This window comes from Temnothorax longispinosus, chromosome 9, assembly GCF_030848805.1.
Source record: "Temnothorax longispinosus isolate EJ_2023e chromosome 9, Tlon_JGU_v1, whole genome shotgun sequence".
Taxonomy (NCBI): domain Eukaryota; kingdom Metazoa; phylum Arthropoda; class Insecta; order Hymenoptera; family Formicidae; genus Temnothorax; species Temnothorax longispinosus.
The window spans coordinates 17,782,453-17,801,690 of NC_092366.1; the positions used below are offsets into that span (position 1 = coordinate 17,782,453).

The window sequence follows — 19,238 nt, forward strand, 5'->3', positions numbered from 1 at the left end:
TCACCGAGTCTACTTTGTACCATTAATTAATTATTGACAAAGCTAATTGTAAATATAGGGAAGGAATATAAAGAGTATTAGAATTCTTTAGATATAAAGAGAGAATACAAGATAGAATGATATTATTACCAATTTAATCTTTTAGCTGCGATAAATGTTTATTGCATATACAGAAACCAGTTCCGTTTATTAGAAAAAACGATATACTATAATGGCACTCTCGCGCGGGGCATAAAGTTGACAGGATATTGCATAATCATTACCTTCCTTCACATCCATATATGAGTTTTACGTGACAGCTGACTAGCCATCAACGTCTGTTGCGACAAATTATTCAGCTCGTGCTATGACAATCTCCCAAATCGTTTTATCCGCGAGGCGCGCGAGATCTCAATTCGAAATAACATTTGTGTGAATCCTCGTGACAGATCCTCGCGGAAGAAACGAAAGCCAATATTATACATCTAATACCTATCCAACACTGATTCGAGTGTGGAAATTTTCTGCACGCAACGATGGACCAGGGATCCCTTCAGTTGCGCATCACCTCAATTAGCGATCGTCATTTCTACGTGTCGCAAGATCTCCCATTAATCTCTGCCTTGACTTCTGGCGACAGAGAAAATTCACTGATTTAAACGCATCTATGTCAAATTCACAGTAATAAGCGGCAGTTGGCGGCAAGATTGATGATGTTGTGCGCGCTAGTCGTGAGATTTCAGTAGTCATTACCGATCCATTCATTTGTGTGAGCCTCTTGCCAGTCAGAAACCGTTACGTCTATTAGATAGGTGTTACCATCAATGATCCATCAATTATTCAAGAAGGTATATCTATGTAAATTTTACATAGATATATCTTCCGATTCATTTATGGCGCACATAAGATGGGGAACCCAAATGTCATCATAAATTACCAACAACTAGCAGTACGCTTGCGACACGCGAATAAGAGAGATCTTACATTAATCCTCATTTCCTTTATTTGAGCAATGCAGGATTAAGCGTGGGGAAGAGCGGAAGGGGTGAGTTCGAGGGGAATTCAAGTTCGCAAGCGGCAATCTTATTCGAGTAATAATAATAATTCACGTTGTGAATTAGAGCACGTTGAGATCTGCCATCGGCTCTGATCAACGATCCTCGCGGGCAAGAGGAGCGTCTTCTCCGCGATCTCGCGGAGCCGACGAGCGGCGGGGTGACGGCGGGATCGCGGTACCGTCAGCATCGTCGCGGTGGCGGATCGTTTCGCGCCCGTTCGCGGGCGCGAGCGCGGAACACAATTCCTGGACGGCTGGATGGAAAGTTGGCCTGCATGCTGCCCGCCGGCCGTACCATAGGAATTTAAACGGGGATATAAGTATAAGAACGCGGAGACGGGGAGTCGTTCGCGGTAGTGTGAGGCACAAACGCGCCACGGCACCACACCCAGCGTGCCCATCGTTGCGACAGCAAGGGACAACAACAAGAACCCCGGCCATGCGCGTCGCGGTGATCGTGAGTACTTAGCGAGGCGTCAAAGTGTTCTCCAACCGCGCGCGTCCCTTATCCCGATTGCCGCTACCACCCCGCGAAAATAACTTGTTGATTATAGATCGTGAAGAAGTCTATTCCACGAGCTTGAATTTCTGATCTTCAAAAGCAGAATTAGCTTTGCGAATGTTTGAATGTCCCTCTTTCTCGGTCTCTCACAATCAGTCTAATTATTTTCGACATATCCCTTTCTTCTTTGGCACCATATTTCTCATATAAGATCAGATTTTATTAATCTTTCCACAGAATAAAATGTAGGGTTGTAATCAAGTGAAATAGAAAGATATTTACTGTATTCTAATTTAATCCAAGAATTTAATTATTTAACAATATTCATGGGTTATAAGTCGAAAAATTTTTTAAACATTGATTGGTTTATTCACAAAATAAATTCTTATTAATTCTTATTTTTTATAATTTATTTTTTACATGGTTTACAAGAGTTGCTTTTTCATAACTATTTCTTATGTTTTTTTCTTATTGTTAGACTATTCTTTATAATTTCTAATATAACATAACATTACGCTTAAGCAGTAATGTTTTTAAAAGCATCTTGTTAACTGCACAACTCATATAGTCGCTTACATATTTATATTACTAGCGATATATTATATTACTTCATGCAATCAAATCTTACATAATACATCTATCAAATATTTCATTACGTAACATGGTATTTTATTACAAACGTGTCATATTTAACACCTGTTGATTCTCCTTTTCGAACCACGACACGAAATAAATTACATAACGTTCGACAGTTTTATCTTTAGATACGGCATGTATTATATAAAATAATTAAAAACAACAGGTTGTTCGCCTTTAAAAGGAGCAAACAATTTCTTTTCCCGCAGCGGTTATTTTTTCCTCGCGTTTTGTTTTTGTTCGCATCGTACTCGATATTATACTCGCTTTCTTTCGCGCGTGACCCCACCTGTTCTGATCACTTTCATCTTTTAACCCTCAAGTGGCACGGTGAGATTTCAGCGGTGTGAGTGGTGCCAGGCTGTGCGACGGATATTTAAATACTGGCACCGCACGAGTATGTCAAGTACGCAGAACTCGGACTGATAATTTACGTGCACTTTTTAAGCAAAATAAATAATTGACGAAAGAGAGAGGGACTGTTGCTCAATTTACACGCCAAACGCGAATGTTCGACATTATTAGAATACGTTTTAACTTGTCATTTCTTTAAATGGGAGAGAGAAATTCAGGGAGAAACAGATAAATTTTGATTTATTTTGCGCATTTATTGAACGTTATTTCAAAATTAAAAAACAAACATATTATAGTTAAAATTAAAAAAAAGTAAATAAAGATATTTAAAAAAGAATCTTGTGAAACAGAAACTAATTTGTTAACACCTTAATTTTCCATATTTGAGAAGTAATCAGGAACTTTTAAGCAATTGTATCGATCGTTTTGATCGTTCGCTTGTGTGGGTCATTAAAAAATTTATCGCGCAAAATTGATACGTAGATGAAAGGGGTGTTTTGCGTGGGACGAAGGGTGTTCATCGACTCTGGTGTTTCCCATTGCGCGGATTTCGCCCGCGCGACTCAATCCTTCACCTGTCTCTCGCGGGCCGGACCGGGAGTTCGCGCACTCTGATCGGCATTACGAAGGCCGAAAATCGTCAACAACTTGGGCGAGCGCGAGTGAAAGCGCCCGGCGAGGAAAGTCGCGGACAGATTATTTCGCCGTAGGTATTCCGCGTAAACGAGTCGGTGCGCGCGTGCCCCAACTCGGAACCGGCGTAAAAAACGAATTCGCCGACTCGACTTGGCTCAGCCCGCCTCTCGCGTCTCGCTGTCCGTGCATTCCAACGTGGTCGCACCGCACACGTTGTTAAAATCTGCTTAATGCATCATTTCTGGCCGATACGGCGGATACGCTCGGTCATTCGTTTCTATATAGATGTTGATTGAATTAACGTTAACGATTAAGCTTAAGCTCGTGAAATTCTGTTTATAACTTTATCTCCCCTGTAAACCTGACTTAAACGATCTACCATCTATATTAGAATTCAGGATAGAATTTTATTTGTAATATCGTGTAATACGGAAGATATTTGATATTTTTTATCAGAATACACACATATATAATAAATTATAAGGCATATAAAATTATAAGTGAATTTTAACTAATAATCTAATCTAATTAAAGTGAATTCTATATCTAGAATTCTAAAGAGAATTATAAAAATCCTTTGATAAACTTTAACAAATTTATTTCGTTTAATAATAAAATAGAACTAGAGCATATCACAGATGTGTGCTCAAAGTCTACGAGAAGTTTTAGCAAGAAATTATAAGTTATGTAAAAAATATTAAGAATGATTTCTCCTATCTTGTTATGTCATATCACAACAAGAAAAATGAAAATTATTATTTAATGTTTTCTTTCGCTTCACGCATGTCTATACATGGCAAGTGGAGTTAATTCGATTCTGCGATGAGAATAACAATGAAAGTGAAACAGCCGATAGACAGTTATTTGAATTTCCATTGCTGTTTCTAATTTTCAACGCAACGCGCGTAACGTCCGTCTATTTTTCGCACTTTCCGTCAACTCGGCGAGCCGGTTGACGCGGTCGTCGCTTAAATGTCATGCCATACATTAAACTAAACACGCGCGTTATTTATGCACGGGATGCCTGCGTACAGTACCTGCGACTTAAGGCCGAATCGAATCACTTTCTCTTTTCTCTCGACGAGGCCGATTTTGCGTATGCGAGCAACCGGCACCGCCGGTGCTCGTAACTCGTAACGCGGAGGGCAAACCGGAATAATGCCGCGCGATCTGGTTTCGCGTAACGCGTTACACCGCTCGGCGTTGCCGTTCATTGATTCCAATATCTCGATATCGTACGAAACTTTTTGTTTTTATTTCAATAATGATCGTTCTTATTAGCGTCGTATCGGTATAGCTCAGGTAGCCGCATGAAAACGCTCGTGCTCCGACGGAATTATCGGTGAAAACTCGGAAAGAGATTTAACAACCGCTATCGGTGCCCGGTATATACCTCGTTATTTTTCTTTGGAGAAATCGAGAAACGAGACACGAGCGGATGATTAGCATGCGATTTCAAGAGCACGGCTCTAGATAGTAGTTCATTATCGCGTTTCTTCCGAGAAAATGACGTCGAAAACCTCGATACGGAAGTACGAGCAATTATCGCTCATCATAATATTCCTTTTTCGGCGAGTATCACGATGGTTCTCGGAACAGCGCGGTATGTCTATAATTAAATCAGGAATTAGCAGTTTTTTATTTGAGCGCCAGATTATATTTTACTAAACATTTTATATTTTATTAAATATTTTAAGCTTTGCGTGTGAAAAGGCAAAATATTGAAAATATTACGTAGTAGATATATAACAAGAGAAAAAAACGATCTTTCACAAATTATTTATTGGCGAACTCTAAATATAATAATAATAATTACGTGAGCCGTACAAAAACAGGTAGCTCCGCCGGCCACGGTTTGGATACTTTAAAGTCTTTAAACCACAGAATCCTAGACGATGAAAATGTGCCAACGTCTACCCTTAATTATCCATTACTCCACGGCAGTTCTGGAGCACGGCCGGAAACTTGCAATCGAGAAATGAAATTGTATAATTTAAGGAATCCTCCTTTCCAGTTTTTGGCGTGCGTCGCCGCGCTCTGCACGGCACAGATCCAGGATGGACCGAGGGGGGCACCGATCCCGATACGAGCGACTCGCTATCAGAGATTACCACCCCGACCGGGCGGTACCGGACCGGCGGCGGCATTCCCCAATCAACGATTTCGTCGACCGATCTCCTTCAAGTAATGCCTCGATCATTAATCATACAGAGATGATTAATTATGTACAGTTCGAGAGAATTTAATAGTTAAGATTTTTCAGGTTTGCTTTAATGAATTAATTTTGACAAGATTCTTTTCTTACATTTGTCTCTTCTTAAGGAACACGTCGATATTCGTGACATATAAGTCGACCGATCTTCTTCAAATAATATCTCGATCAATCATACATTTAATTAATCCGAACGTGGGATAGTTGATTGTGTAGAACTTAGGAGAATTTAATAAGAAAATAAAGTTTTCAGGCATGATTTAATAAGTTAATTTTGACAAAGTTTTTTTCCTAATTTGTTTTTCGAAAATGTGGATATAATCCATGACGTATATGAGCTCGCAAAATTTCTGAAGATCTTTTGCCTTTTTTCGACGATATATCCGATTAGAATACGACCTTGTTGGAAAATTTAACGACGAATATAAATAAATCGCGTACTAAAAGTTAATCGCGTAATCTGCCTATTCGAGCAAACTATCCGAGCTATTGGAAAGGCAGGAAAACCAGTTCCGGGCGACGCGCGTATCTGTTCGAGAGGTACAGAATGAACCTACATATGCCGTTGTTAATTAGTCTAACGGATCCAAGTTTCGTGCAACGTTCGCGAACATTACAAGTAGGAAGTGCGAAATTACCGTATTTAAGAATAGCCGGATTACGCAATACTGACGTACAAATCTACCGCTTCTGATCAGGCTTGCAAATTAAAACAAGAAAGTTCGAATACCGTTCCACGTGAGCGGGCTCAGCAAATATGTAAATGCATGTGTAACGTTGTAACTGGTAAGGAATAAAATATTCTTGGCATTTTCATGTGTTTCACCTTCTGCATTTTCTGCAGCGAAAAAGTAAACTACCACGTCATTAAAAAGTGTGTCTGATATGATCTGACAGCTACGTAGCTAGGTACTTGAAAATGATGAAGTACTTCCGAGAACTAGACGTAAACGTCTCTCTGTAGTGCATAGCCACATGTTATTATTCGTTAATTGAAGAAACCGCTAACGTCGCTAAAATTGCAGACCCCGGGGAGGCCTCGGAGACGACGCGCCCGGGACGTTCCGTCCCCTTCGGCCGAATTTGCCGGTATCCGCGCCTTCGTTCGCGCATCACGTGAAGCCGGTGAACGAGGAACCCGAGGATGAGGAAAACCTGTCGCGCGATTCCACCCGCGAGGACGAGGACTCGCGCGACCAGAGCCAGGAGGCCAGGAGCCAGGACAGCGAGGAGGATTTGAGCGAGGAGGTGCCGCGTGCGGCGCCGAATCCACCGCGGGTAATTCCGGTGGCCCCAGGACCCCAGGTATATCGTCCACTCCATACGGTGACGCCGGCGAGCGTCAGAGTGAGTCCCGCGACACCTCCGCCGCCACCGCCCATTCAATATCGCCCGACACCCCCGCCGCCGCCTCCTCCTATCCAGTACCGCCCAACGCAGAAGCCTACGAAAGCCCCGAGGAAGCAGATCATCGACGATATCACGTTCCAGCAACCGATCAAGCCGCCCAAACCGGTGAAACCATCCCAGGCTTACGAAATCCGCGGCAAGAAGCCGGTAGCGCAGGTAGGCCCACTATCGAACATATCCCGTAAGATCGCAAATAAATTTCTATTTTCTTGATTAGCTTCAACTAATTGTAAGATAAGGTCTTATCCTGAAATTAATTAAATAATTTTATATTGATAGGAATAAGTACGTAATATGAATCGCGAATTACGCGAACGAGGCTGGTACAATTCGAAACTAAGAAAAGATTGATAGAGTTTTGAAATCGAAAGGTGAAAGCCGGAATCGTCTGGCCGTCGTGCTCCTTTTTATCCCAAGATAACGTCGCATAACTCATAAACGCGGTCAGAGGAAACCTGTTCGCGCCCGTTACGCAACACTCCAGTCGAATTTGTGAAGTGACACGCCCGATGTTTTTCACGTGCTCATTATAAACGAGTCTTAAGACCACCTCGGAAGACCACAATCAGAATTCCGAATAGAATTCTATTATTCTTATGTTATACGCTGTGTACAAAAAATGAAGAATCAGAATGCAACACGTCACATCAAAATATAAAAATTATAGAATTCTATTCTGGAATCTGACGCAAATTATAGATCTTCTAAAGTAGTTTTAACATACCGAGTTCGTAATATGCCATAGATATCGGTATAGGAAAATCTACATCAAAATTCTTTCTTGAAAAAAAATCTTCCAACGACATAACAAACAATATTCTGTAGATTATCAGGCGATACCGGCACGACAATGCGGATGGTTCTATCACATGGGGCTTCGAAAACGATGACGGATCGTACAAGGAAGAGACAATCGGGCAGGATTGCATAACGAGCGGTAAATACGGATACATCGATCCGGACGGTCTCCGACGCGAGTACACGTACGAGACCGGGATCAAGTGCGACGAGCAGCAACGAGAGGACGAGGAAGACGGCTTCGTGGATTACCAGGAGAATAAGCTGGTGCTCCCAGACGGGAAGACCATAGATCTCTCGTCGATGGGCAAGAAGCAGGCGCGCCGGCCGCAGTTCCAATATAGAAATTAAGGAAATCGAGACTCGCATTTCGTACATTCGCCATCGCTCTTGTCGCGTTTAATGCGTAATTGTAACTCATAAAATAATACGTTTCTTAGACTAAACTAGAGTTAAATAAATAAATTAAGATATCGAGAGATTAATGATAGAAATAAGGCGTAATTTTATGTAAGATTATTTAGTGTAAATTAGGCTTAATAAATAAAATAATAAACCAAAATATTAATAATATCATCAGCTTAATGATCCGTATCTCCAAAAGCGCATTGAGCTTGAGACGATTCTCCATAATATAGCTCGCCACGCTATTGTATAAGAAACTCGCTTAATCTAAATGAATATTCGTCAATATTCGTTGTACAATATTCGTCAAGATGATAGAAGTAAACGGAATTACATAAGTGAAGCAACCGAAAACTTTCGCGCGAGATAACGGTACAGTTATCCTTATCGGAAATTAAAAATTCATTTACAAAGATAACTCGTGATAACTCTTATTCGTGATATGTCCGCAATATTTTACAGACATCTTGACATAATGCATCCGTCCCACATTGAAAAGGGATCATTAGCAAACCGAATTCCACGTCCAGGAAACAACAATCAATCATTTATTTCGTTGAATACATTTACCGACGTTGAGACTTTATTTCGCCGATCATTATTATGCATACTAATATCCACGTCAGATCTCTCGTCAGATTTTTAACTAGACATTGATATAAGTGTATACCGTGATGTGTACATATCGATGTTGTACCTGTATAGGTTCGAGATTCTGAATAAAGGTAACAAACTAATAAATATATACAGTTTACGCGAATCGCAACAGAGTGTCTACTACTCTTCGATATATCGTAACAAGTTATTCTCGTTTGTGACATAGAGAAAATCTCGTAAGCGTCATTCTGCGAGATTACGCATGCCGAGTAACGCGATCCGATATGACAAATGCGGCAGATATGTTCGTCGCGAGCCAAGTAACGCGTCTATTATGTGTGTGTGTGTATATATATGTAATCACGCTACATTATCTTCTTGTGTCTCCCTGTACAAATCGCGCAGTCATAGCTGCACTCTTGATCCCTCCCTCTGTGTTAGGAGCTTGCAAAGAGCGATATCGAACAATCTAAGAAATCTAAACGACGGTCTATAGAAGCTACATACGACAATAACGAGGAAAAATTCTCTCAGCATCTTAATTTTGCATGCTTTGTTCTTGCTTGCAAACGGCCGAACGCATTGGATGGTCATTTTATATAGAAATACCGCTCTCTATTAAGTTCAAACACCTAGTATACTTTCAACTGTTTCTCCAAAATTTCAATTCTTTAAATTTTTGAATAGAGATCCACGAAACCGGAAATGTCTCGTTAGTAGAAATGTAGAAAACATCACTGAAGATGAAATTGATCGGCCCGGTTGCGAACAAGAACCTAGAAGATTAAAATAGAACTAGCACTCGCGCGGCGCGCGCAACGGCACTCGATCTCGCGCTAAAATGCACCCGAGCATCGTCGTTTACCACCACCACCACCACGATGCTTAAGCGTCGCCTCGGTTCCAACAATAATTTAAGATACGGATTCAACAACGTTTACAGACTTGTTATGCGTATATAGATATATATATGTACACATACATCATCGCATAAATAATAGTTGATCGAAAGTAAAGACGCGGCAAATATTATTACAAAATATTAACAATCGTTGTTCGGCGGCGAATAACACGCGCATGCGGCCGCGTCGCCCTCTTCTTCTCGTTAGAATGTAAGTTAATACTACGGCGTGGTGTAAGATTATTGCCATGTTACAGAGTACAAAAAAAAAAAGAGACGAAAAGAAAGTCGAGTGTACGTGCGCGGGCGTGGATAAACGAGCGTACATACGCACGAGCACGCGCCTCGCACGCGCATCGTGCGTGTCGCATTGACGTTTCACATGAGAGAAACGTACGAGAGAAACGCGCCGGAATTACAAAAAGAGCTGGCCCCGCACAAAGGTAACGATATGTGTCGATCGATCGATCGGTCCGAATCGATCGACCGGTGTGGTCCATTCCGCTGTGGGCCCTCTTCTCTCCTGAATATCTAATACGCCGGGCTAGTGACGGCGGACACTTGTTTCGGCGTGTGTTGGCCCTGCGCCAACGCTCCGCTCTTCGCCGCTTTAAACTTCAGCCAAGCGTCGTAGCCGTACACCACCATTGCGCAAAAGCCGAAGAACTGCGGATAGATCTCAGTATTAAACATCACAGAGAGCGTGATCCAATTGCCTACTACTTTGATAACAAAAAGTTCTAAACAGCAAAAAAGGTTTTTAAAAACAAACTATAAGATTTACACTTTTTAAAATATTATTTTGCGGCGATTTATGTCTTCTTTTTAATTTCTATGAGAAAATTTAAATGTCTGCCAAATGTTTTTCGACACTTACGTTGACCGAGACAGAACATAACAATAATATCCAAAAGATACATAAAATAATTCCTACCGCAGCAACACCGAAAGCCTCCGTGTAACGTGCGTAGTCGGCTGCGAGGGAAGCGGCCAGCAAGTAGAAGACGGTCCATATCGTGCAGAATATAAATTCCTGAAATTACATGCATTAAGTTACAGCATACAGATGGATAGCGTTCTCAATGGTGATAAAACTGAGTTCGGGCGCAGTCAAGTTCGTAAAACGCGCAATCTGTCGAGACGTTACGCGACATTATGAGATGCCTACGTAACCCCGACATTCTTAAAAGGTCAACCTGATTATGAACGATCTTCGGCACAGCATCGACGGTGACCGCCCTCGTTACGTCGCGATCAATCGTTCACCCGTAAGCATAAAAGTCCGCAGTAGCGGGTCGATTTTTACATTCCTACGCGCGTAGAAACTTTCTAGCGGGCTTTCACTCCCTGCTCTTATTACACGCATGTATTCGTGTTACATCGGTGTTATCGAATACAACCTGTTCTCTATACTGCCTACTTATGTTCTTATTTGCGTTTATTTTAAGCGCGCCTTTACGCAAATGAGATAAAGGATCTTGCGATCAAGAGACAGCCGATTAATAGCGCGCTGTGAGAACGACGAGTGACTTACAATCTTAAGCCAAGGGATCCTGGAAAACTTCTCCACAATGTGGAACAGATAGAGAACGAGCAGGATCCCCGTGAACCAGAAGCCGACCATGGCCACGGTATTGAACCATCCTCCCCGGCTGTGGCTGCTGTGAGTCGACACCGTTATGCATATAAATCCCAAGAGATTCAATACCTGAAAGAAGACCCCGGCGCGATTATCATTCATGAAAATTCTCTGTTGCGCAGCTGAGCGAGCATGCATTGTGCACAAATACAAAGCCTCGCTCTTGCAACCGTTGTGAGAGATTTAAGAATCCATTATAGCCCGTGACGCAACCTGGGTACTTTACACCGGCCGTCGTAATCTTAATTTACGGTAGAAACAACATGTACGTTTTGTACATAATTAAATTATTTACACTGCGTATAATTAACGGGCCAAGCGTGCTGGTTTTTAATAGATTTTCTAGTTCTTGATAATCTTTCGACTAATTAAAATTTTTATCTGTGAGCATTTTCTTTATATGTTCAATAGAGGTTCAATTCTAAGAGATTTATATTTAGCATCTTTCACGTTGGACTTTAACGTTGGATTAACTTATGACTCAGAATCTTTTATTAACAACATTGGGATCGAGCAATTGAAATATTTCTCGCAAATTGTTTGACAGAATTACTACAAGATTGTACAAGCGACGAATAAACGTTGGTCGCAGCACTCACCACTTGCACGATCTTTAATATACCAGGCAACGTCCTCGCATATGACGGATCGAACCGCACATTGGGCTGAGTCGTCGTGGTGGAAGTCGTCACGGTGGTCGTGGTGGTGTGCTGCCCCGGGAAACCTTGATCCATCTTCTCCGGTTATTCTAAAACTGTAACGCAATAATACGTAGTACACGATACACCTCGCCTGTTTTGCAAATCGCCGTCACGCTGATCCGATACGCGCGAGGACGCCGGTGACTCTTCGTAAGGGCGCGTCTCAAGTGGAACGGTCGACCGAGCATCGACCGAGCCGCGCGAACGCGGGGGATGAGGAAAATATGGACCTTAAAATAAAGATCCGCCGACGGTAGCGTTTGTCAAACACGCGCACTAGATCTGCAAACGCGAAGCGTATCGAGGCCAACGCGCTTAAAAAGCGCTCGCCTCCTCGGAGCCTTGTTCTCCCCGAGGATTTTATTTCAGGAAATTGGATAAATGTAGGCTCTCCACGGGGGGGAGGGGGGTGTGAATAACGTATCGATCCTTAATTAAAGATATTTGATATCGGGAACCCGAGAAGGGTAAAAGAGCGAGTGCGGTGAGTGATATATTTTCTAAACTGACCACTTGAGATGCAAAATTATTTCTGCAAAAAAACATCCGAAGGACGTGTATGCAACTTCCACGTCGGGGATGCTCCTCGCGCGGATGTCGGAGAAAATAGCACACGCTCTGATATTTACTATCGTAACCGGCGTTATCGATTGTGCCCAAACAACTTGCCATCTGTTTATAATTATAACGCACCGTGGCACGACGTCTCGCGAATGCGTGCCTTTGTGTATTTGCATCTAGTTGATTCACGACTTCCTTTACTAGAAAAGATTACTCTTCTAGTCCACTTTTGACAAACTAAGACGATCGCTTGGCCTTCATCGTAAACATTCTCTGAAATCTTTTGCATTACACGTGTCTTCTATATCAAATATTAAATTCTCACAAATAAAATAATATATATTATTTTACTATATAACTATATATTATTTTATTAAATAAGCCTTTTAAAAGCCAAAGTAAACGAGTATTATCTCAATTTTATTTATATTTTTAATTAGAAAAAAATTGTTCAAGCTAAATAGAATTTATATATATAATTTTAACAATAATACCAGAGCACATTTAGCTTATCCCTTTATCAATTTTCTCTACATCTTATTTTATTGATCACTTTACCTTTCGAAATGCTCATGCAATAAATAATTTGAAAAATGCTATTAAAAATTGCATAAATCTGAAAGTTTCAGCGGCACGTCAAGCATCGATCGACTCGATGCATGCACGAAGGACACACGCACCTGAACACGCAATTCTTTCGCGCTTCCCACAATTAACGCTCAATTAATGTGAAATCACGTGCGGGAAGGGAGAGGGAAGGGGGGCGCTGGTTGCCGGAGATATGCACCGCGATCGACGCCGAGGGACGGAGAAAATGAAAACGCGGATCGATTACGAGGGCTATCGTGCAGGCGTAAAAGGCGTAAACGCGTTTGCGTCGACGATAACGACACGGATAATCGACGCGTCTGGTGATCCCCAGTCGTGACGTTGCTGAAATAATTTCCCTCAAAAATCGTTTATTTTATAATAAAACTTAGAAGGACGTAACCAAGAGCGACGTCGCTCAATTCTCTTCATTTTATCTAAGTGGCTCTTGAAAAGAGTACTTGCGAGCGAACCGAGAAAGCGGTGCCGTCCCGAGAGATCGCGAGCATCTCGAAGATGCTCGGGGATTCGGGTTAGAGACCGCGGCGCGGCGTCTCTTTATTATGTCACTCGAGGCGCGTGCCGCGTGGGAATTACTTAATCTCGCAGCGTGAGGTCATTCCGACTGGAAATAGACGGTGACAGTTCACGGCGGAGGGACAACGCGGCCGAGGTGCGGCCGTGCATGCACGTGGTCGTTAAAATCTTCCCACGACGCGGGTGGGAAAGACAGGGCGAGAACGTTGATAAATTTGGCAAATACCGCGTTTCATCGAGCGTGCACAATGCGTCCTGTCGTCGCTGATCCCTAAAGTCACCGAGACTTACCGTTAGTATCTATAAATTATATGATAAATATTATTGCATCATTAATATCTTGTCATATCTTTATAATAAGAAGACGATCTTTTTAGTAACTCGGCACAGCGCATACAGAATTAATTCAAAAGAAAGAATTTATTGAATACTCCAGAGGTCCACTAAGAAGTTAAATTCGTCGCAAATGATCACGTCCTTTGGCATGCGACGCGCACAATTAAATTAAATCTTCCAAAATTCGCTTCTGATTAAAACTTGGTTTTGAATTATTAATGGCTCATATTCCACATTATATGAATCTCTTATTTCACATTTCATCGACGAATCCCGCTATATTGTTATTCATGCGTCACGAACATAACGTAAATTCCTTTCCGCTTTCCGTCATCGGGATAAAATTACAATGCGATTTATCCAGGCAATCCAGCTTGATGACGGAAACGATGATCGATTCAGCCGGCAGAATCGCTTGCGGCAAAATTTCTAACTGTAAAAAAAAATCGTCGCGTCTATACGAGTTAATCCTTCATAACCGGATTTCTTTTGTTCTCGTAAAAAAAAGTTACTCAAGTAAGTAAATTATCCAAGTAAGAGTAAAGGAATTAAATAGAAAAATTGATTAAATCACCAAGACTTAAAAAGTTTAGGTATACGGGTAACTTCCAAGTCGCGTGGCATTACGAAGGATTAGTCGAAGATTAAATTAACCGGAGTTTGGCCGACCGGAGTTTACTCCAGGCGAGAACTGCGGATCAAAAGCGCGAGCGACCGCGTCTTATCTCACGGCTGCAGGGAGATATCGGTGGGTGTCGCGGGGATGGAATGTATGCAATGCGCGTGGGTGGAGGACTGACATTGTTGTCGCAACGAGATGCGGGATACGAATCTAACGACGCGACCCACGCCGATAGAGAACCCCGGTGGCGGGGTTCGACGGACGCGACGCCATATCGGACGCCCCGTCGTGAGGACTGAGGATCGATTTCCATCAAAGATTTGGCTCCCTTTCCTTTCCCCAACGCTTGACTTTACATCCGTGTATCAGAATTTTCCCGGAACCCGGAACCGTCGAACGACTTTATATCTTGGCTTATCGGAATTGACGTTTATGGCTTCTTAATGTCTTTAAGAGTGTTCATAGTCCAATCTGTGGGCATTCAGTATCGTTTTAAGTACGACCTCGAGATGTTATACAGTCATCACCTCGTTGATTGGATGGAATCTAAGGACCACTTAAGACCAGAAACTCGAGATTTATCTTAAATTCAATAATAATAATTTTATTGCAAATGATACGAAATCTTACACGTGGAAACAAAATTATTGTAAAGAATTGGATCTCAAGTGGCGAGGCATCAGCAATAATGCTGCTTACAGGCCTAAATCCCTAAGAACTGTATCCCTCCCTGGACGAGGAAGAGAATCGCCTTCGAGAATCGACGCGCAGTTAATACAATTATCTCTTAATCTAACATTATCTCAAGTATCTTGTATAATATTGTATATTAATCACTGGACGATACGTCACGAACTTCCTCGATTGCGATCGAGCGACCAAATTCGTAAACAAATGTGAAACGTCAGCTACTCCACTCGCGGGATTCGCGCGGAGAAGTTTCCGTCCTCGTTCCAAGTCGGCCGTGGAAAGCTGTCAACGCGATCTCCCTCGACTCCCTCATTCATCATCACCGCTCGCGCGGCCTCGCGCGGGGAGCTACGCCCCGCGACGCTCTCCCACGTACGGGCGAGGGGAGGTCGGAGCGAGACGGCCGACCGACCGTCTACGCGTCGAATTAGCGACGGCTATCGACTGGCTGCGCCGCGCGTCGCGTCGCCTCGCGAATAAACGACGACTCCGCGATCGCTGCACGATCGTCGGAATGAGGCCATGAGGCGACAAGGCGAGGACCGCGAACGGTCCGCGCGTAAGCGTAATCGAGCGCGAACGTTTCCGCGAGCGACGCGAAGGCGGCCGCGAACGCGCGTCGCAGACGCACGAGCAACGAACTTTTGTTGTTACCTGTTCCACCTGTTACTACTCCTCTCCGGCTCTCCTTTCGCCACCTTCTTCTCCACTTCGCGCTTAATCCCTTTCGCGAGTCGTCGCGACGACGCTACGCTTCCACCTTCTCCTCTTTCGGCGACACGCGATTCCAACGGAGAGCCGCAAACAACTCGGGCACAATCCACAATCGTTCGCTCGAATCTCCGCTCCGCGTCCCGGCGTGTATTTTCCCCCCCTTCTTCCTCCGCTCCGAGTTCCGACCGATCGTTCCCGTCGGGATAACCGTCCATGAAGTGCGCGAAGACAAGAGGGAAACGCGACAGTTTCGTGGGCTGTACCAGAGACACACCAGGGAGCTCGAGAATGAGTTTCAAAACGCACTAATGTCGCGTACATACGCATAAGCTTGTTGCTTGTTCTTTGCGGCTGAAGCTTCGTTCATCTTTTCTCTTCTCTTTAATTACACATGCGTCATGCGTTTAATTATAAATGTGCTTTTTGAGCGCAAAAATTATGATATCGTGCTGCTATAAAAATAAAACCTCTTATCGCTGTATAAGTTTTCGACATAAGACGGTATTCTGATATAGCAGATATAGCTTACTTCAAAACGGCTGACAAGGTCGAATAGCGAATAAATGAATTGAAATAGAGTCTACATTTATTTATATCACGCCTACGGTCACCACATAGCCACATGGGCGAACGTCATGAACCTCGTTCTTAACTTTTTGTATGTATGTATGTACAACTTTTCAGCTTTTCTCTTTGAATCATGACCGAATCGATCTTTAGTGGAGGTCGGGAGCCATTATCCGTATATTAAAGAAGAAGAGAAGAAGAAGCTTCTCTCTCTTTTCCCCCTCATTGTCTAATTGTACCCCAATCTCGTTTTATAAGTGCAGGAAGCAGGAAGTATAGCGGTGCAAAGGTCTGCATCCTACTCCACTACAACTATAGCAGGGATCATCTGGCTGGGGCTGGGAGCAAAGAACATATCCATGGCACACATAGTGATGTGGAGTAACGAGGTGGGGAGAGGGTCAACCAGTGGATGACGGAGCAGATTGTCCCGAGTCCGCGGTAACTGGAGAAATCAGAGACCCTTGTAACAGTCAACCCCGCGCTGGAGACCTCCACGAGACACAGTGGTGCGCGTGTTCCTGATCCAAGAGGTTAGCCCAGTGCGATGATTCTGGGTGACGTCGGGCGTCGATAACCGAACTCGAAGCGCGACGATGGCGACAGGTAAGCGACGTAGCATCCACACGTCGTCCTCCGGGAACGCCGGTGCGTTCGGTTACACCAGCAGCGGCGGCGGTCCGCGTTTGACCAGCCGGATGAACTTCCGACCGAGCGGCGCGCAGCAGGAGGACCGCGGTGGTACCCGACCTACCGCGGCGCCGAGCTCGATCGGCCTCATCCTGGTCACCATGCTGCTGCACGTGTGCAAGAAGTCGCTGCTCTTCGACACCCGGCTCAAGGTGGCCATCTACTGCGGCACGATATTCATCGTCTCCGTGATCGCAGACTTCGTCGCGATGCCACGCACCTACTTCTCCAGGTCTGACAACGCCCTGAATCAGTACTTCGTCAAGTGGGGCTGGGGCTGGCTGCTGTCCGTGATCGTGCCCTGGGTCGTCCTGACGGCGCACACGCTCGGCTGCGGCCGTCGGCCGATCCTGCTGAGGCATCTGGCCCGCATCGTACTCGCCACTGTCGCCTGGCTTGTCTGGACGAAGCTGTTCAATTACATCGAGACTAATTACGGCAGGTGTCTGGGCACCCGCGACATCCAGATGCAGTCCAAGGCCAGGTGCCTGCAGTCGGGTAGATTCTGGAGCGGCCTCGACATATCCGGGCACACGTTTATCTTGATCTACTCGAGCCTGATCCTCGCTGAGGAAGGCTCCTCCTTGCTGGGATGGGAAGGTATTAAGGACTTGATAATGCGGGAAGAACATACACGGTCTGTGCCGAATGAGACCAGCACCGGTCCACTGCGAAATCTCTCCGACGACGACCTGGAGTTCCTGAAGAAGGCGCACCGAGCGCTCACGCCGTATCTACGTGGCCTCTTTCTGGTGATGACGGTGCAGCAGCTGCTGTGGGACGTTATGCTAGTGTCAACGATGCTCTACTATCACATCATGATTGAGAAATTCTTGGGTGGCGTAGCCGCGGTCGTCACGTGGTACGTCACGTATCACTGGTGGTACAAACTGCCGAAGATCGGCCTCCCGGCACCCGGTGACGGCCTCTTCAAGTACAACGAGGTAAAGACGAATCCGGTGCCAGGAATCAGCGCCAGGGTGAGACGCAGCACGTTGAACGGCACCAATCAGCCGAGGTTCATGGGAATGCCTATTTTCAGAACGACGCAAGAGACCGCGGAACCAAACCCGTCGCCTAGACAAGTGGATCTCGACGTGTCGATGTCTGCTCCGAGGTTGTAAAAACGCGTCGCCCTCGACGAACTGATCGCTTTCACGATTCTTGTTCCTTTGGTACTTAAACATTTGGCGATTGATATTTAAATAAGTATCCGGATATAGGGTTCCCTTATGTTTGAGTACAAAGGTCGATTTGAATGTAAGAATAGTATAAAATATAATTTCGTCTGAAGGATGCCTTCCTTCGGTTTCCTATACGTAAGCAAAGAATTTCAAATGCACACTCGCATGTGCATTAGGATATCCTTGATAAGTTATTTATAATTGTAGAATGATAAACAGGAATATGCGTCTGTTTTTTCGGTTGTTGGATTGTTGTTAAGAAGAAAAAAGATTTTGATTTGTTTAGGGTTTAAAGTCAGTGTCTTCGGTAACACTCTTCTGAATTTTGTTTTGTAACTTATATTTAATAAAGTATGTTGTTAACAAAGCGTCCGTTTTTCTTAAGTTCACAGGTTGTTTACGGCATGGAATAAGCGTAGCGTCTATATACCGTGCTATATTTATACACGGAAGAAAAGTACAAAATATATATAAGTTTTCGTGATGAAAACTATTTTTCTCCCCTTGCGTGTGGTACAATCGCTACATTTAAGAGAGTATATATTCTTATTGAAATTATTCTTTCGCATTGTTAGACGGAAGATTGTCTAATAGCAGGTCACTAATCATTTTTATTAAATGCTTCTAATTTGGCAATAATAAAAATCTCCATATTCTGAATTGTATCATGAAAAATAACAATTTGTTTTCCAGAGAAAAAATGTGATAACAAAATAATATATCGTGATAACAAAATAAATACATAATTTGCAATATTTGTTGTAATAAATTCATCCTTTTGTTACAGATCGAAACTTCTTTGTCCATTAATGAAAAGTAACAACGTCAGATAGCTCTAATTGATTATTATTAGCTTGTATTAGCAAAGTCATCTTGTCCTTACTTTGTGAAAAATGACATTAATTTAGCAGCACTGCCTATT

At 43.4% G+C, this 19,238-nt stretch overlaps 3 protein-coding genes across 5 annotated transcripts; 2 read left to right on the forward strand and 1 right to left on the reverse strand.

The window, feature by feature from the left end:
- Positions 1-1,114: 1,114 nt before the first annotated feature.
- On the forward strand, positions 1,115-8,077 carry LOC139819779 (uncharacterized). Of its 2 annotated transcripts, XM_071789492.1 has the most exons (4): positions 1,115-1,493; positions 5,179-5,348; positions 6,402-6,942; positions 7,612-8,077. In XM_071789492.1, the coding sequence occupies exons 1-4, from the start codon at positions 1,476-1,478 to the stop codon at positions 7,933-7,935; spliced, it is 1,053 nt and encodes a 350-aa protein (XP_071645593.1). In that variant the 5' UTR covers positions 1,115-1,475; the 3' UTR covers positions 7,936-8,077. The 2 variants fall into 2 exon arrangements, with proteins under 2 accessions (XP_071645593.1, XP_071645592.1); XM_071789491.1 differs by lacking the exon at positions 1,115-1,493 and having other exon boundaries at positions 4,331-5,348.
- Positions 8,078-8,514: 437 nt separating this feature from the next.
- LOC139819781 (proteolipid protein 2) lies at positions 8,515-16,084 on the reverse strand. Its single transcript, XM_071789493.1, has 5 exons — positions 15,816-16,084; positions 11,726-11,880; positions 11,022-11,195; positions 10,422-10,520; positions 8,515-10,153 (listed from the first exon to the last, which is right to left on the reverse strand). The coding sequence occupies exons 2-5, from the start codon at positions 11,858-11,860 to the stop codon at positions 10,019-10,021; spliced, it is 543 nt and encodes a 180-aa protein (XP_071645594.1). The 5' UTR covers positions 11,861-11,880; positions 15,816-16,084; the 3' UTR covers positions 8,515-10,018.
- Positions 16,085-16,579: 495 nt separating this feature from the next.
- Positions 16,580-18,684, forward strand: Fitm (acyl-coenzyme A diphosphatase Fitm). 2 transcript variants are annotated; one of them, XM_071789490.1, is made up of 2 exons: positions 16,580-18,076; positions 18,175-18,684. In XM_071789490.1, the coding sequence occupies exons 1-2, from the start codon at positions 17,039-17,041 to the stop codon at positions 18,211-18,213; spliced, it is 1,077 nt and encodes a 358-aa protein (XP_071645591.1). In that variant the 5' UTR covers positions 16,580-17,038; the 3' UTR covers positions 18,214-18,684. The 2 variants fall into 2 exon arrangements, with proteins under 2 accessions (XP_071645591.1, XP_071645590.1); XM_071789489.1 differs by having other exon boundaries at positions 16,584-18,684.
- Positions 18,685-19,238: the final 554 nt, after the last annotated feature.